Source organism: Melozone crissalis, unplaced genomic scaffold (assembly GCF_028551555.1).
Source record: "Melozone crissalis strain CALT ecotype California unplaced genomic scaffold, PUWL_Pcris_2 ptg000006l_1, whole genome shotgun sequence".
NCBI lineage: Eukaryota > Metazoa > Chordata > Aves > Passeriformes > Passerellidae > Melozone > Melozone crissalis.
This window is the reverse complement of record NW_026535784.1, coordinates 53462763-53489632: the sequence shown is the minus strand read 5'-3', so window position 1 is coordinate 53489632 and position 26870 is coordinate 53462763. Positions and strand designations below refer to the sequence as shown.

The following is a 26870-nucleotide window of genomic DNA, read 5'->3' as shown; positions in this document are numbered from 1 at the left end:
TTTTATTTGAAGAACGAGCCAGCTTCTGCAACTAGGAGTTTCTAATAATATTTTCCAGGGAGTGAAAGGCTGCGCTGGATTTTCATGAGGAACACTTAGCCATAGACATGCAGAAATGTGTTTGTCCCCTGGACCTGTCACCCGCCCTAGGTGGAGGCAGTGAGGAGCGGGCCGCGCTGCGTTGCCATGGCAGCTGCTTCACTGGCGGGCCAGAGCCCTGGCTGGGGTGCTGTCAGTGTGCCCGCGGCTCCAGAGCACAGGGTCCCACAGAAAGGCTGCTCCAACCTAATCCAGTTTTAATTGAACTCCAGAGACTTTGAAGTGAGGCTGCAGAGCAGGCAGAGGCTGCCGGAATGGAGGCCCTGCTCAGCCCGGCCTCAGCTGCTTGTGTCTCCTGATCAGTTTCGTTAGTGAGTGCTTCAGAGGGGCTTACAGCAGTGGCTGTGGTGGTTCTGGGGTGCAGGTCCAGTTTCTGCTGTAAATCCTCTCCCTCTGAATTCAGTTACTTCACCTATTTCATCGGCTCTACGAGGAACACAATGCAAGCCACCTTTGCTCTTTTCAGGCTGGTGCTTTTCCTTCCAGTTTTAAGGAGGCTGCAGGCAGCAAGCTCTGGGCATCATGTGGGGTTCACAGTCTCACAGAAAATGCTCACTTCACAGGATAAAAGGAATAATTATTTACAGTGCTGGTTTTACTCACACTATCCACATAGTAAATGTTTGAATTTGCCATGGACAGACCAATGGGTACAAACAGGCTATTGGGTTTTAATTGTGGCAGAAAAGTGGTTACCATGTTGCTATCTGTCTCAAAAAATCAAACATTGCAATTAGAAGCTCCAATTTCAGGATCATAAGTTGGATGAATATAATGAAAAAGTACCAAGAGATTTCTGTGCATGAGCCCTGCAACTTTGTCTCTTTTGTTACCTCTTTTGATGTTGTATTCTTAGAGGATATTTATATGCATATGACAAAAACCAAGCACAGTGGTTCTGAGTAGCACCACAGAATTGTACAAATCTGCCAATTTGTGTGGATGGGATATGGGTGTGCTATGGAAGTGTCAGTGTGGCCCAAGTCTTGTTAGTTCCCCAGTTCCAGAAACGTTTAGCAACCATTGACAATCTCTGGTCCTTTCGTCACATTTCTAGAATTTTGTACTGGAAGAATGACATAGTTTTTTCCTTCTCTTTCTATGTGTGTGTGTGTGTATTTGCTGGTAGAGAAGGTGGCACTTGTATTGAGGTGAAGATGATTTCCTTTCTATGTTCTGATCTGTGATATCATCTTTTGGTATGCCAGTCTTGTTTGCTTTTAATTCACAAAACTGGTACAATATTTTATGCTGTATTGTGTAGTGCTTTTATAATGGTGCATCTGCTCTCTCTGCTACAAAAATGCAGGTTTTATTTGTCAATATATGCTACATGCAAGGCAAAATCCTCCTTTGTTAAAAACCTGTAAACAAATGATTGGTTTATTTAACAGTCTTTGTTATGTTAAGGACTTGAATTTCACTTTTTCATTTTTGTACACAATGTATTTATTGCTCAAGTGAAATTGCGGTAAGAATGATGTTAACAAGGATTGCATATGAGTCTCTTTTTCTGTGATGGTTTTCTATTAAGTGCTTTTGTGTTTGCTAAAACTGACAAATCTCAGATTTTCCTTCTCCTATAGTTTGTTAATCTGAGGTAGAGAAGTGTCCAGTCTCTCTGTCCTTTAACACTTACGTAATTAAGCTTTGAAATGGAAAGGAAAAAGTGAAGCAACAAAGAAACAAAGTGGCTGAGGACTGAAAATGGAATTAGTTTGAGTTGTGAAGGCAGACTAAGCATCTGTGTCTGTCAGATGGGATGACAGGAATTGTAACAAGTTACTTTGACAACCGCTTACTCCACAGAGAGATTATGCTGAGTTCATTTGCAGGTTTGTGTTTAACCTTAGCTGACAAAATGATACTTAACCTCTTACACAGCCAACCTTTCTAGTTCCAGAATTAATGAACGCTGCCTTAACGATAAACCTAAGGAACATTCTTTTTCCTCAAAGACATTTTTTTTCTTGCTTCTTTGTTACAGGCCTGTTATTACAATGCTGAAGGGAGTGCAGATACATCTAATGCTACTAGAAATGCATTTCTGAATACAGTTTTATGCTTTGCTGAAATGCTGAACATTTAATAATGTTTTTGAAACTCTGAAACTGTTATGAAAAGTAGACAGTTGTATTTAAAGGAAAAAAATGCAAGCAAATGTTTAAAATATTTAGCATGAATAATTGAATTCAGGAGTACAAGCAATGTATTAGAGATTCATAGCATGATTTGAAGTTTGAGCATATTTTAATTTTGCTGCAGGTTTTGCATGTAATTGGTAGAATCCATGTTTGTGGGTCAAAGAGTTTCTCTTTTGCAAAGTATTCCTGTCCAGCTAACATATTTAAAACATCCTTTCTGTCTGTTTCTCCTAGATTCTGGCATATACAGAAGGACTCCATGGAAAATGGCTCTTCTCAGAGATTCGATCTATCTTTTCCCGACGTTACCTCTTGCAAAATACAGCATTGGAGATATTCATGGCAAATAGAGGTACATACATGGCAAAATGAGCTTAAAGAAATGACAAGTGTGCATATGGGGACATGTGCATTCTCCTTGGATATTTAGCCATGTCTGCTTTGGCATGGATTTGTGTAGATAGAGGAAGGGCTAGGATTAAATGTATCAGTATTTAAGTTAGCACTTTTTTGTAATTTAGTTTCTCCTTCCAATTCTCTTTTCAATGATAAATTATGATAAACCATGAAAACTGTGCATTATCAATGCCTCATGATAAACCATGAAAACTGTGCATTATCAATGTCTCACTTTCATTTATATCCACATATTTATTTGGGATTCTCTGAGGACTCCTGCTCAAGACAGTCCTACCTCTGATCTGTTATGCATGAAGGATTTTGGTGTCCCCTTGGAGGGTTGATAGTCCTTAGTTAGACACACCAAGAACAACGGAAGGAAAGAATTTCACTACTGGATTAGACCAGTGACTGCTATGCCTTCATGCTTTATTTAAAATGTAGAACATTGTTTTGGTAATGGTATTGTCCAACAGAATCTTAATCATATGCATAAATACTTGTTGTACTCTCTGAAGTCCTAAATGGCCACTGGTGATTCCATAATTAGATTGTTATTTAGATTTTTAGGTTGCTGTTTCAGAGGTGTCATTCACACGTTTCAGACAAAATAGGAGGATAGTATTTCAAACACTATCTCTAGAAAATGTCTAGAATGTAAATTTGTAAATGTATGAACTAGTTAATACATACATTTAATTAGTTCTAGACAGTCAATCTGTGCATATAAGTTTAATTTCTATTCATAGAGGAAAAAAAAAGGGAAACCTTGTAAGATGTGCAACAGTGACAACTTCTATTGAAATTCCTGTTACTGATATATAAAAGGACTTCTGGAAATTTAAAAAAAGTATATCTGCAGCATCCTGAAGGAAACTTGTCAGATCTGTTGAGCACCTGAGCTTAGGGTTGCATTGTGTTGGTTGAGAAAGCCTGAAATGTGTAAAATCATGCTGTGTTTCTACTCTTGTACTCACAGTGGGTGTCATGTTCAACTTCCCTGACCAAGCAACAGTAAAGAAAGTGGTTAACTGTCTACCTCGGGTTGGTATTGGTACCATCTTTGGATTACCCCAGACCAGGTATTTTACAATCTGCATTAGTTTTATCTGTCATCTCTAAGAGTTGCTTTTATTTTCATCAATGGTTTGAAGCATTTACACCTACTAGTTTACAGAACATGGTGCAGGAAACCCTTAGGGAGTGATATCTTGATTGTTGTGACTTAAATTTTTTATTTTTAATCAATTTCTGTACATAGAAATGGAATTAAAATAGTTTGGGATGTTTTATGTTGTGTTCTGTAGCTTTTTTATAGAGTCCAGGAAAAAATAAATCCCTTGGATTGCTACTATAGCCACTCTGTAAGAACATCAGGATTTCTATTTACAGAAACAAATTATGTGTGAAAAATTTTAAATGTACATTGAAGACACATTTGCTCAATATTCCACATCCATTTTTTACTGATTGATTTGTTTGCAAAATAATGTAGTTATTAAAAAAAACCCAAACAGTTAAAGTTTCCTTGAATGGTTTACCAATACCTGTAAAGATTTTTTAAACTAAAACTACATATATTTTTTTCTTTCCTCCCTAAGTGATGTGGGTTTGGTATTTACAGATGTTTTTGTTATGAACAAAAGTGTCTTGGGAATTTTATGATAAATTCTTCTCTGTTTGATTTATCACTCCAAGGAATGACTTTACAGTCTTCTTTCACAAACATTAGGAAATCTGGCATCAAATTCTAAAAGTTTGAGTTATTTATGACTAACTTCCCAACACTGCCCAGAATTTAAACCTCAAGAGGATGGACTTCATAATGAAATTCTATCATCTTATCATTGTTTTCCTTTGTTCTTGAGGGATTTAAAAAACCTCTCCTTAAAGATGACTTGATTCTTATGTGAAATTCTAAAAGTATTGTAATTTTATTATTTAATGATATTCCATCTCTAAATCTCCAGTAAAATATTTCTGTAATACATCAAGCCATCACGAAGCAGCTGAATTTGCACAGCTGTAAAGATTTCTGTTGGAAAGTTTTCAAATCTTGACATATCCAGCTGTCAGATGCATTAATTCTTTTTATTCTTACTAGATTATAAAACTTTAAAAATGAACTTCAAGTATCCAAGTGGCAGTTTGATCTCCAGAGAAATCTAGCCCAGACCTGGTAGAAAGAATATGTACTACTGCCACTAAAAATCAGCTATGGAAAAAAGGAAGCCCCACCAGTTTTCTCATTATTTTTTTCCAATTTTCTTTGTTTTCAGACGCATTTCTTTGGCTAGTCCTCGACAGATCTTCAAAGCTTCCAACATGACCCAGCGATGGCAGCACCGAGAGATTTCCAACTTTGAATATTTGATGTTTCTAAACACTATAGCAGGTATTGCTAGTTATTGTTCATCCAAATGACTGTAATTACACAGAAAAGGAGTTAGCCATGTCACAGTCTCAGCTGCCATGGGGCACAACTATATTTTGCTCTTGTAATGAGTAGTTTTTTCTATGTATGATTGTGTCCTGAAAAACTTCACACAAATCCTCCTAAATTTAATTAATTGGTAATTATATTTATGTTTATGTAAGATTAGAGAGGTATTCATAACACTATACTGAGCTGCACTTAAAATCAGAATATCATGACTGTTGTGGAGGACAGGAACTATGTAGACTGTTATCTATTTAGCAAAGCCTCAGAAATAGGAACTTCTTTATCTTCAGTATTCTAAGTTTTAATTTTCATAAGTACTATCCTCAATAAATATCATAGATGCAGCAAGTTTTCTCTGAATATCATAGATGCTGAGACTTCTAGGAAATCTCAGCCAGTGAGCAGAATATTCCTGGAGACAATAAGTACCACTGTTATAGGGTGCACGGTTGCTCTCAAAAAAGAGTGCTTGGATTGCCAGTGCTGCTGTTCTAGGACACCATTAATCCAAACTCAAGCCTAATTTTTATCCACTTATTTTTGTCCTAACCACTCATTCTGTAAACACTGTGCTATATTTGGTTTAACACATCTTACCCCATCAGCTTCTAACCAGTTGGGCTTCAGTTTACTAAGTGGAGGCTGACTCTTGGGTATCATGACATTCCTTTAAATTTCCAACTTATTCTGTCCTCTGAGCAACTTAGAAAATTTCTCAATTTTCAGCTGTTTTCTGTGGTGAAAGGACTGTTAATTCCCTTTCAGGCTTGGCTGTTGCTAACACCATTGATATAACAAATGCCTGTGCTTGCACTAATTGCATTTTATACAAATGGTCACTTTTGGTGCTTGCTGTAATCAGTCATCAAGTCAGAGGTGCCAGGATGCTGACGGATTTTTAAAAGTAGGGGTCGATCTGCTCGCCTCGTTCCTGCTCAAGCTGAATGAGGCACATCATGTTTTCTATGGCTCCAATGAGTGACCCTTTTCAGCTTTAATATATTATTGAAATTATAAATTGAATTCTTGTCTGCTTGGTGTTGGAGGTTAGAAGAAGCAAAAAGATAACATTATAGAAAGAGGGAAAGTTGAGTTGCCCATGATAGGGAGCTAAAAGAAAGATGATTACCCCAGTGTCATGTAAGTGGCCTTAATCCTCAAAAACAGGTAATGTGCAATAAAGCCAAGTGATTAGGGAAAGACTGACTATACCACTTAAAAATTCTGCAAACCATGATGGAAAAATACTGAGTGGTGTAAGAAAACTGGAAGAAGAAAAACTGTGGTGGAAGTTTAGAAAATGTTTTCTGACAACCTTACAGATTGGATTGGAAAATAATATTCCTGGGGAAGAGGTTACAACGTGTCTTTTTTAAGACTGGGTTGAACAAAATCTCAAGAACATGGTGATTGAAGATGATATGAATAAATAACCCTCTGCAACAATATAATAAAAAGAGACTGAGTCAATGTAAAAAATGCATTTTAAATTTAGAAACCAGGCTTTGGGCTATGTATGTGTGCATGGTATATGTTTGTTCTAATTGAATATTTTGGTTTTATTGGAAGTGTATTATTTCCATCTTAGATACGTGAAGATGTACACACGAACCTGTATCTAGACCAAATTTTCTGTCCTGGTAAATGTTGACACATCCATAGGTGGACAATGGATGAATTCCCCTCAAAGTGAATTCTCTAGATGAAACAGTTATTAATTGAAAAATTCTTCAGTCTGAATTCCTGAGCTACTTGATTCTTCTTTCACATGTTGTATTTAAAACATTATGTAAAAAGAATGCTTTAATTTTTAGTATCAACAAAAATCATTGACCCTCCATTTTTGGAAGTGTTTCACCTTAAGGAAATGGAAGACAAGATGATGTAAACAAGGAAGGAGAATTGCATAGGAAATGAATGAATTTAACTGTCAATCTTACTGTATGCAAAAGAGTTTACAATTAAAGGGAAATGGGCTGAAATGTTTTAGAATAAATACTAGCATATTGTCAGCTTTTCCATTATCCTTTCAATAAAGCAAAATAGAATACTGAAATTACAACAGATCTGAAATAAACTGCAATTCTTTCAAACAGCTCATAAAGTTATATTGTTGTATCTGTAGAGATTGGTATTTTAGTTAAATGTAGCTCTTTATTCACAGTGGAGTTTTTTTGTTGTTTGTCAGGTCGAACTTACAATGATTTGAACCAGTACCCTGTCTTCCCTTGGGTTATCACCAACTATGAGTCAGAGGAGTTGGACCTTACACTTCCCAGCAACTTCAGGGATTTGTCAAAGGTATTTGTCATCAAACATACTTTTATATTTTTATCATAGTAGTTTGTAGTCTTGTAAACATTTTCTGTGCTTAGTACTATGTTTAGTATTAATGTTTCCTGCATGACCTTTAAAAGTGTTTGATTTCTTCATGTGTGTACTGATAATAAGAATCAGATTGTGTAAAAATGAATTATTAATGCATTCTTATTGCCTCTGATTGTATCAACCCAATAATTGTTGTTGGAACAAAGACATTACATTTCATTTCAAATTTTAATGAAGTCAGAAATGCTGAGGCTGTTGAAGATTAAAAATTAGCCTTTTTCTGTTTATTTTTTTCTGATGAGAATTGTACTTTTTTTAGTAGCAAACCCTATGGTACCATTATATTTTAGGTACTTTCAAATCACTGCCAATATTCCAATGAGTAGAAACTTCATTTTATCACTTCCTCTGTGCACCCCTTCAGGTATGCTGGAGTAATGCACCTGTCCTTTGTCAGAAAGACATTGGCAGGTTTGAGCAATTTTTCCAAACAATTCCCTTCTAGCAGAGTAGCCTTGTGAGTTTTTGCAACAGTCCCCCCACCATCTGCAGATTCGATATACAGCCTGTTTATGGAGTGTGATTATTTTCTTGCAAGGCTTTCCCAGAAGGGACTATTTCATTTTACAAAGTAGAAGTATCTCTCATTTTCTCTACAAGGACTGGGTGCACTGATCAGCAAGCAGGATCTTTTTCTAAAAGGTAACTTTTATGGGAAATGGTTGGCATGTGGAGCAATATAGCTAATTAGTAGAAAAGGTAAGGAGAGTATTTTAATTATAGCTTTTTTTTTAAAGTCTTGTATAAATTGGTGATTTGCTACTAAAAAATCCCCATGGAAATATGGCAGCTTTAAAAGTTTTTGCTTTCAGTTTGCAATTGATTAAACTAAACACGGGTCCATGAAAAGGTTTTATTACTGATTTAGTTTTTTAACCTTTAAAAAGATACTGTATAGTCAGCAAATATTTAGACAAATAAACACACATATATATATACATGTATATATATATTTGAATATGGGTGTGTATAGATATATCTGAAGACTGTACCATGCCTTTGGAATGTGTATATATACACATTTAAATCTAAAGCAGAGATTCTGAGGTACTATTGTTGTAACTTCTCCTAGTAGTGTTACTTAATGTGAAGAAGTCATTAACTGTTAAGGTTTCTTAGAATGTCTGGCTGACACAGATCCACATTCATGGGTAAATCTCACATATTTTAACAAATCTTTCAAAGGTAAACATTTGTTTATTTTAAAATATTTTTTCTTTGTGGAATTCAATAAATTCTATTTAATAATTCCCTGGACAGAAAGTATGTGAAGGTAGTTCACAGCCAAAAATATATATCACCAAGCTAGAATACTCTTATGAGTTGCACTTAAATTATCATTGAAAACTTAAAAGTAACAACAGCCCTGCATAGCTTGAGTTACTACACAAATTAAGTGTACTAATCATTAATAAATTCATTGGTGATGACATGATTTTTGCAACCTCATTTTCCATAAACTTTTGTTAAGTGATGCTTCTGCATAGATCATATCATTGCTGAAATAGTTGAAGACAAGGAAATGAATTCTCCAAGTGCTGTACTTAGGAGGGGTCTGTTTTAATTGTATTGTCATTTGTAAAAAGTCAATTCAATCAGCAGTGTAGTCTTGGTCTTTCTTCCTCCTTGAAAGAGAACATATTTTCCTCATTTTAAGTTCCACATATTTTCCTCATTTCCTCATGGCACTTACCTCCATATGAGAGATTGGGTAGCAAACCTGCTCTATTTATGTGTGTTTTTGTTATCAACATTGACTGGTTATATGTATTTTTCTGTTCATGAAAGTAGTCTTTGAGGAGGATTGCTAAGTGTGCTTTCAGTTCTGAGGGAATCTTTCCATTGCTGGTGCTGAGGGAGGACATTACTCAGATTTCATCTCTCTCTACATTCAACCTTCTCAAGCATTTGCTGGAAAACTGGGAGCTTCAAACAGCACATAATTATTGCATATATATATACACATATATATGTGTATGTATATATACACACACACAGTGAGGGTCTTTATGCCATACCTGTTTCAAATAAAGCAGTTCAGGTTTTGGTTACTATTTTGGCAGTTCTAGCAGGATCAACTCCATGTAGCTTAAATGTTAAACTTCATGTCAGATGATGAATTTGTGACAAGTGTCTGGAAGACCTTGCTAAGACTGTACTAGGAAAATTTATGGATGTTATGTATGTTGTGATATTTTCATTGTAGCAGTGTTATCTTGGGGGTAATGGTTCCAAATATGTACTAATTATGTATTTTGGCATGTCTATGCTTTTGCACTGCTAAATGTTTTAAAATATTTAAAGATATTTCACTTCAATGTCTACATGGTTTTAACAGTCATTTATTTCCTTTCCTTATGCATGCCCAGAAACTCATCACAGTTTAGTGCTTCCACTGTGTAAAGAAAAGGAAAACTTTGATTTTGATCTGGCAGAAAGGAAGTCAGGTCAACATATTTTCTCTTTTTTTTGGTGCCTAAGACAATGAAGAATTTACTTTTTAAAAATTATTTAGAAATCGCAAGTTGTGTCAAATCTAAGTAATACTTTTTTTCAATGTGTCAGCTAGCAGTCCACAGTTAGTACAGATCTAAATCTCTGCAGAGTGTAGGTTAAACCAACACTTTATTTAAGCAGATTCTTCTGGCACTGTTTTGAACATCAGTCACACAATGATAAACCAAAGCAACTGGAATGGATTGTGGTTAATATTGCTGTCAGCCTGACGAACGCCTCTGACAAATGCCAGGAGTGCACTGCCAGTCTGTTACCCTGCTTTGACTCAAGTCTTCATTCCTTAAGAGGTGACTGTGCTTTGGAATGAGTATTACATATTATATTTATAGTGGTATATATTTTATTTATACAACAGGCACAGTTTCCCACCTGAAAGTGTGGCCTTTTCTGCATCACTTACGTTATTCATGAGCACATTCTTTTCCTTATTCAGTGGAAGCAATAAATTGCACTGTGTTTCTGAACTTGGATAAGGAAAGAAAATAGAAGTAAAACTACATGGCAAATACTGAGCTGTGTAAGCATGATTTTATACTCTCAAAAATTTGTTACAAGATCTTGCTGTATGCAAGGAGCTGTTGATAATTTTCCTTTCATAAGGCACAACATTTGTGTAAGATCATAAACGGATGTTACTGGAAGAAGAAATTTATGCTACTCTTAAATCTTCTTTTCTCTGCAGTATGGCTACATGTGTACGTAATAATATTTTTATTAATATTTTTATGTATTCCTTGCAGTATTTGCTAAATCATCATCAATTTTATAGAGGCTGTTATGCATGTAATAACTTATTTTCCAGTCAAGTGTACAAAAGCAACAAATAGCTCTCACCTTAGTGAAGTGAGGTGTTTAATTGGTATGTGGGAGCCACTAATATAAAACACACCTTGATGGAAGAGAAGTAGTAGATTTTTTTTACTATGAAAAATTAAAGTAGTTTTGTTGTTCTGATGTCAGCTTTGCTGTTGGGTGTTCTTCAGCATGCCAACCTGAATTCTGTTGCAGGGTTCCCATTTCAGGAGCACAAAAGCAGTGCTTATAAAACTTGTGCTTCATATTTTCCCTTGTGCAGAAGCAGATTTGGGATGGGCATGAAATTTGCTTAGTTATTTACCTCTTGGCAAAGAGATAGAAACTAAGAAAATGGTTTGATGTGAACCTATTAGAGTTTTGCAAATTTTTAAAAGAAATCTTTTTTGTCTAGAGAGGCATTAAATCCTGTACAGATATGTTGTGACTCAAGTGCTTTCACATAGGAAATGTAAATTACATTTTATTCAGTTCATGCTGAATACACACAAAAGAAGTGCAGTTAAAACTGATGAACTCACCAGGACTCAGTGTCCTTCTAAGTATAAAGCATGTTCAAAAATTGGAAATTAAGGGAGGATGAGAAGAACAGTGTGAGAGATAAAAAGAGTGGATGTAGCGGCAGTTACTTATATTGATAGGCAATTACATCTGGAATTTAGGCACTAAAACTTTTGAGGCATGGCACTGCTGGACTCAGCACCTATCCTTCAGATAGGAAATTTGTCATCTGTATCTGTGACAAAAGGTACCACTTAGTTAAAAAGTATTCCAAAGTCAGACAGGATATCCTCAGAAGGAAGGTACAAATATTCTTCCTTTCAGGGTGCTTCACATTAATCCCTGCTTAGAGCAGGACATTACAGGGGGTAAAATATTTCAAACTTTGTGTTAGAATCTGTGGTACTTACAAGAAGGCCCATTAAATTTTCTGGAATTTTGGATATCTCAAGAAACAGTGTTAGAGGTATCAATGCAAGCCTGAATGATACCTGGGATATCAATGATATCTGAAAAGTAGTCACATATTTCATTATTCATTTTTTAGTCCAGTATGGATTTTAGTACTTTTAGGATAAAGTATATTTCTCAGATCCTCTCCATTTTTAGATAACAAGTTTTCATGGGGTTTTTTAGTGAAACACAAGTTGCTTCTTGGAGGAGAGGAGTACTTCATTTTCTCTAAAATGTAGGTTGACAGACCTAAACATTTGACATAATCACATTGGGAGAAACTTTTAGGAGAAGGGAAGCATACAAGCAGGAAGTACTCAGAGCAGAACCTTTCTGGTGTTGGCTCTATTTAGGAAACCATAAAAGAGCAAAATCTGGCTAGGAGAGTGAAGACCCTCTTTTCCTGACCTGGTTTCATTGCATACACAGAGACCTGAAAAGGGAAGGTGGGAAGAGAATGGCAAAGACTGTCTTTGGAGGAAGCTGTGTAAGATTATTAAGTTCACATCTCATGACAGTGCTAGAACTTTAGGACTATTATGGGATTTCTTTGTTCAGATTGGATAATCTGTTTTGTAATTAGAAACAGTATAAACTAAAGTGCTGAGTAGTCTGTTATATTCCCTTGAAAGTTTTGACTTAATAAGATCATTTTTTCTCAGTTCTAAATGGGGAAAAGTGATTTTGTGAAACTCTGGGATGCCAGTGACACTCAGACAGATGTTGTCATGGACGAGCAATAAAATGGGTCGATTATGCTTTCTGACAGCTGAGCTGCTGTGTTCTATCATTTCCGGAAGCACACTTGCCAAAATTGGGAGCCAAAGCTGCAAAGGGTCCCATGGGTCTGTGGCTGATATGCCCCAACCCTCTGTCCCTCTGTCCCTCTGTCCCTCTGTGCCCAGCCCGTGTCTGCAGCACCACGGCCAGGGACGCTCCCAGAGCGAGCCTGGGTGCCTGGGGTTCAGCACCACGGACAGGGACACCCGAGACTTTCGGGGGGAACCGTGGGGACAGCTGCGGGCAGGACGGGTTTGTTGAAATGAAGGAGCTGCTGGGTTGTTAAGGCCGACTTAGACATGGTCCTTAGAGACACTCAGCTGTTTGGATTTTAGTGTCAATTTCTTGTTTCACATTAAGGACGGAGATTGATATTGCCAGCCAGGGGTCTATGAGCATATCACAAACGGGACAGGACTGTTGGGGAATGCACCTCGAGCTGTTTATTTTCCAGCATCAGTCTCATTGCATGGTTATGACAATGGGAAGATGCTAGTAGCTCACATCCTCAGTAGCAGATAAAGAACTTAATAACTTACTTTAAAAGTTTTTTGACCAATCACATGAAGCAAAAGCACATTGACAGTAGTTCTATCCAATCACTATAAGCTCACATACGTTTGGTTAAAACAATGCTTGCCTATTTTGAATACAATACCTGCTTGTAAGCCTTAAGATACAGTGCACAGAGCTCCATTATTAAGCTTAGAACTTCCCAGCATCTGGCTAGATATACTTTTCTGTAGCTTAAGGAGTTATTCTAGTAAAGCATTTATACACAGACCATTGTTCTATTTGTCCTTACTTTTCTGCTTCTTATATCATTTTTCTGCTGACAAACCTTATGGACTACTGCTTAGCTCCAATCACAGTTCTGCTGTCTCTGAGGCCTGCCTTTTGCAGCCTTCCCAAAACCCTCTGATTTTAAGGATTCCCACAGTTGAGTTGATAGGTTGATTTGAGCTTCATGCAGCGTCTATCTCAGGACTTTTTTCCTAGCAAACGTGTCATTTCCACAGTGGTTTGTTTCTCCACAACTCCTGTGGAGGCCTGCTGAGGCTGGAACTTGACCCAAATGTATGTCTGAGATGATTTATCAAAACATCCTTTCTGGAATCCTACTCTGAGTGCAGATAGATTTTTTAAAACATATTCTGGTACTTTATGTGGCTCGATGACATTGTCATAGCCGTCCTGGTATAGCATCACTTTTGAGGGTTTTTTCTTGTATTTAGTTGGTTATTCTCTGTGTCATACCACCTCCTCTAAAGAATGTTACAAGTGGATGATAGAATGCTTCTTGTTTCCATTCTTGCTTTTTCTTCCATGTTCTCCTCTCTTCCCACCACAGGCTTTTTTTCTGAAGTCACAGGAAGCATACTATTTGTACTTCAGATGCATAGATCAGTTTCTAGGATCACTTAGCTATCTTCAAGCAATATTTTTTAATTTTTAAAAAAACATTATTTAGGTATTTGGGCAAAAAGCCAAGTTTACAGGATCAAAAAGAATCATTTTAGTAATAAGCCTAATAATTTTCTTGCTTTGCTTCAAGGAGGAGTATTGTTTGGAATGTAGAAATTCCCAAAGATAAGAAAAATTGTAGCTCAAAAGTAACTGTGGATATTTAAAATGATATTCTAATTTTGAATCTGCTGGTATTGTCCATCTTGATCTTGTTTCAATTTTAGGTGTCCTGGACATATGTCATCTTCCAAGTGCAAATGAACTGAAGGAGGTTCATGACCTTTTAAATGGTCACAAGAAACCATGGGGCATAAGTCTGATCATAAAATCTACTAGAAATCAAAATAAAGTAATTTCACACACATGTCTTGGGCCATAGACATTCTAAATGTGTGTTTTCTGTCTTCCTGATGTAAAGTGGAAGTTATTCTCTCTACAGTCTCTCTTCCTTTTTATATTCATACATTTGAACTCAGCATGTTATGGGTGCTACAGCACACATCTGTGTAACTCAGATTTCTGAACAAGCACGATGGTGGCCAAGTTAAAAATTGCACTCATATGGGAACTGAATATGGGATTTTTCTCACCTAACTGGAGCTGTCTAAAGCTGAGTTGGTCAGACTCCTAGGAACAGGACACCTCTTGGGGTCAAACAACAATCCAGGCTTAAAAATAGTGGTCAGAAAATGAGATAATGGTAAAATAATAATAATCTTTGTGTAAGGAGGAGTTTAAGGTGGTTCTCAGGCTGTGGACTTGGATGCACACATCAACTGATCTTTCTAAAATTCAAACATCAACAGATAAAAATGTAGATAAAATGAGGGAAATCAATTAAAAAATTACTAAGAAAAGATGGTATGATCCTAAAGGTTTGAGGTGAATAGTTTAACAAGAGTAATTAAAATAATTTAGATATAATATCCAGCCAGTCACTTGGAGCTGCCTCAGAGTCATAACACAAGGTTCATTTCCAGAGTGGGGTGGTCACTGACATTCCAAAAGTTTGTTTGGAACTTTATACTGTTCAGCATAGATGCTAATCTGAAAAAGAGTGTGAAATGAGAGCTGATAAAACTTTTTGGCAGTGCTCATCTGTTGATGGAATTGAAGGTGATGGCTGACTAATCAGGAGATCTTATGAAACAGGATATAAGATGATGGATGAATTCACCTTAGGAGCAAAGCAATGCATGTGTGAAACAAGATACATTGATGGGCTCTTAGCTGACTATTTGTATTCAGGATTGATATAATCTGATTGGAATAGTTTTCTGTTTCTGTCCTGAACAGTACAGATTACAATAAAAGCTCCTTATACATTCCCAAGTAACCCTTTCTAGCCTTCTGCTCCTTTTCTCAGGCTTGGTGCTTACCTGTGATACAGAATAATGTTTATTTTGTGTGCCCTGGGAGAAATCCGCAGCAAACGTGACTTTGTGTCAGCTTTTGGCTTGAGGTCCTGTGCTGTTAGTACAAACAAAAAGGATTATGTTTTTAGTTCTGATTGTCTTATGTGGATCTGGTGCTAGGTACAATGGCAGCTGTTTTCTGTGGCTTGTATGATGTGTTGGCTGGGAACACGGTCTGTAAAAGGAAAGCAAACAGAGAATGTTTTCATCTCCTGCTATGACTCAAGTGCATGTGACTTCTCACTTAATCTTATTTCTCAAAATCCATGGAAGTATTGTTTGCTTGTTTTTTAAGCAAGGGAATAACAGTGCAGGGTTTTCCTTCCCTTGACAGGTTAAGTCATGGAGAGTGCATGCAAATGTTATTTTTTAAGTGGCAGGGTTATTTTCTAGGTCCATACCCTCCTCACTGCCTGCAAGCAGCTGGATTTCCCTCATGACTCCCAGGGAAATCCTGTTTCCCTTCTCCCTGACTTCTTGGAAGTGTACAACACATAACAGCTGCCTTCAGTTTGGCTTCCCAGCAGTATTAAGGTGTAATACCTCAGGTGCAAAGTGTGTGACACATTCAGTTGTGCTGATTGTGATTAAACCTTACTGTGCTTTATTAGTGTGTCCTTAATTAGTTTGCAGTTCAGCAGTGCATTGTTTTGCAATCTGCTGCAGGTGGTTGTAACAGCATTTGGTACTATTGTTGGTAATGTGAAGGCATGGAGATTTTTCTTTTAAATTCCAATTCCTCCAAGTTTTTAGGTGACCTGAGGCATATCCTATCACTGACCTATTGCTAAAACAACACTAATATTGCATAATAGGGATTTTTCTTTTTCATTTTTATGCTTAACATTAGCTTATGACCCATATTTTTTAACTGTGAACTTTGGGAATCTTCTGTCTTTTGCACTACTAAGTATTATTTATATTGACATGTTCAGATATTCTAGTTGTTATACCATCTTTAGGTCAGTTTTTCCTGACTGTTCATGATGTCTCAGAGGAATATGTGTGCTCTGAAAAACATCTGAAATATAAACCATATGTACAAATACTTTTGATTTGCATGCACGTGACTTTTTTTTGCTTATGTTCCAGCCCTTATCAAATTCTCAGTTATGAGAATAGAAGTTGGAGTATTTTAAAAATTTTTAAAGCAGAATGTGATGATGTATTTATATCTAAATAGGTGAAGTACACTCACTAATATTCATAATTATTGCAGTTTTAACATTGTGTGTACAAGTTCAACCAGAGAATTCCTTATTGAACTAAGAAAGTACATGAAATTCAAGTAGCTGCTCATGTTCTTAAGTGACTAAATTATGACTCATAATTAATAATAAAAAATAACATAACAGTTCAGAATTGTTGTGTATCATTGAAATGCTTACTGGGGGAGAATAAAAAAGTTCTATCAAATTCTATCCCATTGGCTTCAGGTAAATTTTTTTTTATCTAAATTCATATATCCCCCTCCTAGCCCAGTCTTTGGTGTAGGTTTTGGGGAGCATCTGCTGTGAAACCAGTGGTTTTTTGTGAATGAATTGGTAAGGACTGTTTTTCTCCTTGATAAATGATTTCCATTTTTTAAATCTTACACCTCAAGGACACTTTGGTTGATCAATGAGGGCAGCTCAAACAGTTCAGCAGAAAATTGTGTTTGTTGTTTTCTTTGGGATATGGTTCTTCGATTAATTTGACTTAGGTATGTATTAAAGGTAAGATGCCCTCTAATAAGATGGGACCTAATTTTAAAGAAAACTGTAGCCAGTTGTCTGAGAGGAAGAATGGTGAGGCCTAGCAGTGGGTGAGACTAGGTTGAGAGGGGGGAATAGCATTTTTTGGCTGTTCTCAAACCCAAAAATGACAGATGAAAGAGTAATGATCTACACTATAAGAGTTTATTCCCAGATATTTCCCAGCTGACCTAAGTGAATAAAGTTTGGGTTTAGTTAAACCCTTGAATCTTGTCTTTGTATCTCTGTTGGGGAAAAAGAAATTTTACTCAGTGATCAGGCTGTCCTACTGGCAATAATGCAAGTATTGGCTAGTTCAGTCAGTTTTGTGTTGGTGACACACAAAGTAACTAAGCAAGGTTTGAGTGCAGCAGAGCTTCCAGCAGTTGGCATATTTATGGAGAAAACCAACAATGAAGCACTGAACACATTTCAGTTTCCTCAATGTTAGAGTACACTGAGAAGTGGGCAAGCAGAGAAATCTTAGGGGTTGAAGAAATGCCTTAAAATGGAAGACCTGAAGAGCTCCACTTGTTATATTTATTAAAAAGCCTAGTTACAGTCTGTGAGTATCTTTAAATTCAGAATATACTGGGCAAATAAGAGACTTTGTGATATATCAGAGAGAAGCTTAGTTAGGTCTCTTTGGTAACACATCTGTAAATTCATAACCAAACTGAAATACGTATAGTTTTTAGAATGAGGGTAAGAGCTATCAGAAGAAAAAGCTTCCAAGGAAAGTAGCAGATTGTCCACATGCTCAGGAGTCAGATGCCTTTCTGGAAAGCAGCTTGGCCAAATACAGCTTGTGCTGTAATCAAGTATGAGTAGTTGGACTCAAAATCATACAATGCAAAGGCATTTAACCTCTTGTCACACAAGCTCAAGGCTAGATGAGAGGACCTAAGGATCCCCTTGGTCCTTTAGGCCTAATATGAAAAATATCAGTAATGAAAACCAGATATTCATCTTGGAAATAAGATGTATGGGAAACAAACATCATACTTGGCAGGGATGCTACCAAACATGATTCAGTAACAAAAAAATTGTATTCACAGGAATACAAATACCTGGTTATATGTGAGTAAGAAAAGTGTAAAAAATCACAAAGAAAAACACTTTTTCTTTTTTTGCCCTCTCTTTTTTCTTTTTTAATTTATTTTTTAATTCCTTTTCTTTTTTTTCATAATGAAGCTGTGAAATATTTGGAGCCACACTATTTAAAATATGAAAGCACTTTAGATAGGAGTAAAAAAACATCTCTTATCTTCCTAAATGTAGGACTATAAATAGTCATATGTAATTCTTTCTTTAGAAGACTTCAAACTGTTTATTTAAAATCATTAGCAATTTTCCAAAATTTATATATTCTTGAACATGGGTGGCAGAGTCCAGGAGAGGTTCTGCCTTCTGTAGAGGAGCAGTGAACATTCTGCTTTTTTCTGTTGGGTGCAGTGGGGCCTCTTCTGGAAGCAGAGGCAAGATGGGTCAGTGTTCCACTATCTGGCACAGAGCAAGAGTAAGAACTAACAAATAAAACTGTACACCACAGTGTCTGGACATATTTGACAGAGTAGATGATGAGAGTCAGTGTGTTTTCTCAGTTATTTTTCAGGAAACCATTTTTCTTTGTTATGTTTCAAAGGAAGCAAGCAAGCTTGGTCCAAAGACTGAGATTTACTATATTCAGTTATTGGTAAAAATGTGAAATTTTTTTTTTGAGGCATTCGTATATTTGAGAGTACTTGAAAAAATAATATCAAATGAGTTGTCTTGTTTTGTTAAGAATGGCTTTTAACTTTCATAACTGTAGCACATGTTGCAACAACCACTTTGGGGCAAAAAACAGGTGCCTTGGGAAAAGTGAAACCAAAAACTACCTTACCCTAATTCTTGCCCCAGTTTGGATCATCTTTTCAAATGGACTCTGACTTGAAAGCCGTACACATAATTCATTTTTCAATATGATTTGAAAACTTTGCAGTCATCAGTGATTTAATTCTTCATTTTTACTCCTATAATCTCCTCCATTGTTTTTGCTCATTGGAATTTTTCACTCTCTACTTTTCATTTTCCCCTCTCTATCTAAATAAACATTTTTTGTTGGTGAACTAATATCTGATTTTCCTCTGGGAAAAGAGGTACTGCAAATAAAATATGTTCTGGAATTTCAGGATATGAAAGCTTTTCAGCTCATTCTTCCTTAGAAGCTATAGTGAAACTGAGTTGAGCAGTGTAAATTTGTGGTCTCACAGCTACATCTAGCACAGCTTAGTTTAGAGTTCCTCTTTTCCCCTTGGCATTTACCCACAGGGGAGGGAATACAGTGTGTAATCATGATCCCCTGTTAATTTTGTGATATGAAATAAGTGAGAAATTTCAATTAATTTCTTCTTTTTAAAATTATTTTTTATCCTGTAGTTAACTGTGCCCAGTGCAGTGTAACACAGTAGAATCACCTCATCCTTAGAAGCAGTTGTCAGAAAAATATGGGCCTGCCTGGTAGAATGTATTAGCCCAATACATTGTCTCCATTTTATTATGAAGCTGCTGAGGAAGCTGTGATATACAGCACTGTCATTACAGATCTATTGTTAGAAGGGCTCTACAGTCTTCTGTGCACTGCCATTAATTTATAGCAGTAAACAATATGTAGCCCTCCAACTGCAGCAAAGCAGAATCTTTTAATGAGGTGGATGTTATTACCACAATAAATCAGTGCATTCGTGTAATGTATAATTCAATGTGTGTATTCCCACTGTAACTTCTCTGAGTAAGCTGATAGTGTATCATTGTCAGTGCACAGCTCCACAGTTCTTTTTGGTTTTTTTTTTTTTCCCCCTAAGCTTTTTTCATTTGGGGACTTTTTTTTTTATTTGCTTGCAAATAAATGTGACATGTCTTGATAGTTGTCCTGTTGCAGGCTTCAGGAACCAACTGTAACAATAACAGCTAAAATCAATACTGTGGATTCTGGCTATATAGATCTCTGCATGATACCTTTTTTTATTTTTTGAAAGGAGAATGGAATCAATTCTAATTGGGTTTAGCTTTATATTCAAGGAATGTAATTCTATAACTATTGATTTGGGCTATACTCATTTGGAGAGTAATAATAGAGGCAGATAAAGGGAATACATAAAATGTTACAGAACCATACAGCACAACACTGTTCCTATTTTTAATTTGTATAATTTGTCTACAAATGACCTTCTTTTTTCTTTTCTCCCTCAAGCATATCTGAGCCTTTAGGGAAAATCAGTTCAAATAGAGATTCCAAAATGGTTCTTGTAACAAAGAGACTTCTTGGAGTCAGTTTCATACTTCCCTGGAATAAATTTGCTAAATCAGATAAAAATCCTTTTATACAGGAACATCTTGTTTTAAAGGGTTATATTTCAAATTAGTGAACTGCAAAAATAGTAATTAACCTAAGATGTTTTCCTTTATCCTACTGCAAAGTGAAAGCTGCTCTAAGTAAAAAATGTAAGATTAGATTTAGGTCATTCAAAGATCTAATCTGTCCTAGAAGAGAAAATACTTTGAAGCTTGTATGCCAAATTTCACGTGAGCTGCAAGGAAGAATTATTATTTGAATAATCCTAATCTCAATAGCATAGAGAGAGTTTTTCACTTGAGCTCTGCTTGAATTAAAGATGAGGTTAGTGATACTTTTTTTCAAGGACTTTTAGTTTTTCCTCACCTTGTAGCGTATTCTTAAGTATATTTATTCTTGAAGAAGAGAGAGAAGGTAATATTGTTTCATGTTTATTCTTTGCTGATATTTGGATGCAGCCATTGTCCATAGAGATGAACATAATTTACATTAATAACATACAAACAGTGTGCTATATCTGTATACAAATTTGTATTACATACATATTTTGCATATATATCTAAAGATAATTTAGAACTCTTACAGCATTTTACATGTGGAATTGCTAAATTCACTTTTGGGTTTCTCAGTGATTTGTACTCATGTTTTTTCAAGTCATTTATACAAAAGTCTGCTGAGGAAATACACAGCTATAGATAGCAAAATATTATATTTCCTACTTTTAAATAAATCCCTGGGTATTTATATTCTAGGTAAGCACTGAACAAAGAATAATAGTATTGGTTAAAGTGTGATAGACATTTTTAGTAATACATATGTTGTTTCTTTTATATCAGTGTTTTATATAGAAATTCTGATCTTTCATTTGTCTATTTCTAAAGTTAAAATTATATGAATTAAGTAAAACTGCTCGAGGTGGAAAATAGAAGGCATAGAAACAAGAATAGTAATATCAAAATTCCAAGTCCACTGTTAATATTCTGCCACCCCATCAATCACTACTTTTTTCTCCAAAAAAATGTCAGAAAAAATGTTTCTCAGTGTTGCTTACTATTTGCTTAATAGTGTATCCAACATGCACACATATCCACAGGCACCCAAGTTAAACAAGACTTTGTCCCAGACATTCCACTGTGAATTGGATGGAGTCAGTGACTTGAATCAGCAGTAAATGGAGCCTGCAGTAATGCAGAGGAGATTTTTCCAAGCAGCCATGTGTGTGTGCATGGAATCCTAGTTCCAAGTACACAGATCTCCTCAGGTGCTTACAGGAACCAACATCTGCTTTTGCAAAGCACCAAACCTAGTCTTCTCCACACATGCCAATAATTCTGGTTACCGAAAAGAGCCAGGGGAGTATGATGTGATAGCATTCACATTGATCTTATATGCTTAATGAGGTTATTTTTACCCATCTCACAGCCCATTGGAGCTTTGAACCCAAAGAGAGCAGCGTTCTTTGCCGAGAGATACGAATCATGGGAGGACGATCAGGTCCCAAAATTTCACTATGGCACTCATTATTCAACAGCAAGTTTTGCACTCACCTGGTTGTTAAGGATTGTAAGTATAACTTAAAAGAATTCTTTTCCTTTAAATGATAATTAAAGCAACAAAAATCTAAACTAAAGCTGAAGGATATGTGAGAGTACTGAAATTTTCTGGTAATTGCAATCAGTAGCATAGGAGAAATGTGCTCCGAAGTTCAAGCAAAAGTTTCAGTTTTTCTGGTACAGGCTTTTCAAATCAGTAAAGCTTTTTCTCCTTAAAAATTGCTTTTTAGTATACATATTTCTTTAAACATGGTTAACTTCCCTTCCTTGCATATTTTCTGACTGGACAAAGTAGCAAGTATTTGTGGTTCTTAGTTAATATATTTAATTTTCCCCTCCTAATGACTGAGAGTTGATTTCTGATGATCATGATGTTCTGTGATGTAAATAATTAATTTTTAAAAATCTGCTACAATTTATATGGAAGTAACTTTGAGCTACTACATATTGATAATGTATTGGTTAAACAATGCATTTTTCAATAACATTGAAAGGTGATTTATCTCCTAGGAAGTAATTTCTTTGGGAAAGCATTAGCAGCACATCATTAATTAAAGCTTGTTAGAATGTACAAGCATACATAAATCCTTGAAGTAATTTACTGTGCTTAGCTAATTTCAAGCAATTATCCACTAATATGTGCTTAAGTGTTCTTTAACTAAGAGGAGGCTTTTAAATCCTCCAAACATTTTTCTAAATCATAAATTATATATGAAACAGTAACAGTCCTGGAGCTCTCAGTATTGGATGCTACCTTTTAGATTAACAGATCACCTTGAACAAAGTAAAACACGTTATTTCTTAGATTAACAGATCACCTTGAACAAAGTAAAATACATTATTTTTTAGATTAACAGATCACCTTGAACAAAGTAAAACACGTTATTTTTTGTTACATGGTAGTTTAATAAATATCTAAGGCACCTGAGCTTGTTCATGTTGTTGAGAGCAATTTGTGTCACAACTGACACAAACTGTAGTTTCTACTTCAACCTTTGACTATTTTCTTTTGGTTTTATTTGCTTTTCTTTATCTGAGTATATGTATGAGTGGAGTAAGATTAAAAACCATTTTATTGAACAAACAAGGATCAATTTCTCATTCTTAAATAATAGAATTAACCCTATGCTATTAATCCTGTGTTTGCCAGAAAAATAGCGTCATTCACAACCAGAACCCAAAAGAATAATAAAGTTCTTGTTTTACCCTGAAATTTCTGAAGACATGCATTGTTTTTTTTTTTTTTTTAATTAATCTTTTTATATGTCTTTAGGAGCCCTTCACAACACTTTTCCTAAATCTGCAAGGTGGGAAGTTTGATCATGCAGATAGGACTTTTTCATCTATTTCAAGAGCGTGGCGCAACAGTCAGCGTGACACTTCTGACATCAAGGTAAAACATTTCCTGAAAGGTGTTAATGTATTTTATACTGCCTCTGCCTTTATTGCAGCTGGGAGTGTAGGATGGAAAGAAGACTGGAGCCATCACACTTTTTGGAAAAAGATGCAAGGGAGATGAAATGTGGTTTTACTTTTGTGAGAATATTTCAGTGAATTCTCCTGTAAAACTATAGCAAACATTTTTAGCACTGAGACTGAAATATTTTGAACTGGGGAGGAAAACAAAGAAGACAAAGATGCTGGGAGTGGTGGGAAAGATCAGATCTAAGAAGGTAGATTAATATCAGAGTTGGATTTTTTTAATGGAAGGAGGATGGAAAAGTGTAATTTGGAGAAAATCAGGGTCTAGCTCAAGGATGTCATGCAACAAGCCAGAGACCTAAGTGGCACAAAATCATTCACTCATATTTATGGTGAGCAGACAATTTAGGAAAGGGTTGGTTTGCAAATTACTAGAATGCAAAAATTACCAACTGACAGTGTTGAAAAAGGGATGTCTTTCTTGCATCTGTGAGAATCGAAGGCAATCAGTGCCTAGTGGAATTTCACTCAGAAAAAGATATAATGTCTATATGAAATTGGGAAAGAAGAGTTTGGAAATTACAAACATGCTAGATATTTTTCAAATTTAATTGGTCATTATGGGCTTAATTTCCTTGTAACCTGCAAGATTGGCAGATGGAATTTCAGAGTGCATTTTCTGGGGTTTTTTGAGAAATGGAGAAGGAGAAAGATATCAGTAGTGGACAAATCAAGTATTTAATATGGAAAAAAAAAGGAGCCAAGAAATTATGAGGTGAGTTTAACTACAATTCACTGAAAAATACTTAGGCAAATGATCAGACTGTGTTTAAGTGCCAGGAAGATAGCTTGGAGACAAGCAAATGAAACACATGTTTGTCCAGAGGAGATTATGTCAAAGCAATCACAGTTTCTGATGAGAAAAGGTAACAGACCTTATGAACAGAGAAGAAGCAGATGATGATCTTAGTTTTTTACATTGTCTTATGAGTGAGCTGGGATTACTCTGTCTAAAAGAATCCACTGTATTTGGAGAATAGCTACCAGCAGTTCATTATTAAAATTGAAAGATGTACTGAGCAGAATTCTTCTCGATAATAACAGGTTAGGCCTCAATTTCCATTGCTATTAGATTGGGAGGTACTGGAAGTGTAGTGAAATGGGTAGTGCTTCTTGCAGAAGGGAAAAATTATTTTAGAAAAGTGTTAGGTGAAGTTTATTAGGGAAAAGTAATAATTGTAATTTTCGTGCAGGTTCTCATACGGTTATAACACAAGGAACAATCTACTGTGGGGAAAATAAAAAAAAGAGATTTAGGGTTCTAGTACATCACCAGTGCATGTGAATTAGCAGTATTGTGCTATAACAATAGTGAGTAACATTTCATGGAAGATACATCAACAGAAAATAATGTAACTTTCAAAATGTATGACAAAAATCTTCACTTTTGCCCAGCTTTAATTTGGTATAATCTGGAATACACTCATAGCTGTAGGCTGGTTGGAGAGAATCCACGCTGGAACAATGATAACAATGCAAGATCTTGAAAATAAAATGCAGGGAAAGAGTGAGTAGCTATGCTTATTTTTCCTCTAAAGCAGAGCAGATTGAGGAGGAGCTTGTGTCCTTCTATTACATGAATATTACTGTGAGAAAAAAAGGAAAAAATCTCAGCTGCCCATGCTGGATGGGATAGGAATTTATGGTCTTAAACATCAGGGAGACTTTGGTTAGAATCAAAGTAGCCTTTCTTACAGAAAAATAAAAGCTGAATGTTTGTCAGAAATAAAAGCTTAATGAACGTTTCCCTGGCAATCAGTGTAGGGAGGGGTTTTCAGAAATGCTTGGGTAACTTGTGGAAATCATGTATGCGCAAGCTGGTACTGCCTTTAGAGGCATCCCGAAGGATGATCTCTTGGAGTTGCTTACAGCTTCCTGAGAGTGAATTGCTGTGAATTGCATGATGCTGCTGTGAAGCATCCAAGTGAGTACTAAGAGTACTACAGGAGTCTGTCAGTGAGATTGGATGAGCAACCATGAAGGGGGATGAGATTGAGATTTCCATAGGATATGCTTAAAGAATTAGAAAGGAAAATGTTTGAATGTTTCCATCTTCACTGGAAATACCTGTATTCCCCATATTTCAGTACAGCTGTGAAGGCCAAGTTTCCTAATACTTGGTGCTCTGCCTTGCAAGTGTTTGTGAAATACATGGCTAAATGCAGAATACATGTTTTACATGCAGAATTGCAACATTTTAGCTTTCTATTGCTTGAATGTGTTTAGTTTATGCGTGGAAGAGCCTGAACAAAGTGGAACACTCTGATTGTGGTGGTGTAGTTATCAGCAAGTAGGGGGAACAAAAGAAAAAGAAGGGTTTGTTACTCTTCCAACTGAAAAAATTGTGACACTTAAAACCATTGAGCTGATTACAAGAAATTATTTCTCCTTGCTTTTTGTGTGGAAAGAATGAATGCAGTTACTGATGCTGCTGTCCAAAGGTTGTTAATCTTAGCTGGAAGCACTCTATGTTACAGGAGGACTAACAGGAGCTGGCTGGGATCACTTCAGCAGAGAAAGCTGAAGCATATGTGTGGTCACAACCAATCTGTGTCAATATCCTGGGGAAACCTCAGATCGATGATCAAAGAACGAAACCAGTGCTCCTCTGTAGAATAACCTTTGCTTGAACTTCACAAATTTTGATTTCAAGAGGCGATATGTGGCATAAAATTCAATTTCCTAGTTCTCCCTATCCATTTATTTGAGCAATGCAAATTAAAAATCTTTTGGAAGTTTACTAGTGTTTCACTGGCATTATTTACTAATTAGCTCAGGACTGGTGACTTTAAATGATTAACTGAGTGTTTTTAAGTTAAACTTTCTGCACTAAAGAACACTGAATGTATTTCAATTCTGTGAGAGTACCACTTGGTACTTTTACAATACTATATAGGCATGACCAAGTAACTCAGTTACTTCTTAATTTACATTATTGGTGCAAACAGTCCTGGTTAGTTTTGTTAATACCACAGAGAAAGCAAACCTGGATAGCCTGGCAGTATTTGCCTGAACTTGTTCAGAAGCACTTGTTCCTTCTGATTTGGCACCTAACTTGTTACAATAAGTCTGTTTCTCATTATATTTACAACAGCATAATTGTAACATATGTTGTAATTTGCACTTTGCATGTGTTTCCCCTTTTTCCACTGTAGTTTGCTAATTGTTTACAGTTTTTTTGTTGTTGTTGTTGTTGTTAGTACCATATATACAGATTCTAAGATCATCTGAAATCCTCTTACTGTCCTCCAAACAGCTGTGTAGCCTTCTCAGTGTCATCTGGAATTTTACTTCTGCACCTTCAGTGCCAGGCCATTAATGAGATTATTGACTGGAATTAAGAGCA

The 26870-nt window shown here is 36.0% G+C and overlaps 1 protein-coding gene across 1 annotated transcript in view; it reads left to right on the top strand.

The window, feature by feature from the left end:
- LRBA (LPS responsive beige-like anchor protein) overlaps positions 1-26870 on the top strand; it is a 368370-nt gene that overhangs the window by 243686 nt on the left and 97814 nt on the right. The window contains exons 40-45 of the mRNA XM_054293253.1: positions 2478-2595; positions 3622-3724; positions 4922-5037; positions 7274-7386; positions 21912-22052; positions 23316-23435. Coding sequence (XP_054149228.1) covers positions 2478-2595; positions 3622-3724; positions 4922-5037; positions 7274-7386; positions 21912-22052; positions 23316-23435 — 711 coding nt within the window. The remainder of the gene's footprint in view (positions 1-2477; positions 2596-3621; positions 3725-4921; positions 5038-7273; positions 7387-21911; positions 22053-23315; positions 23436-26870) is intronic.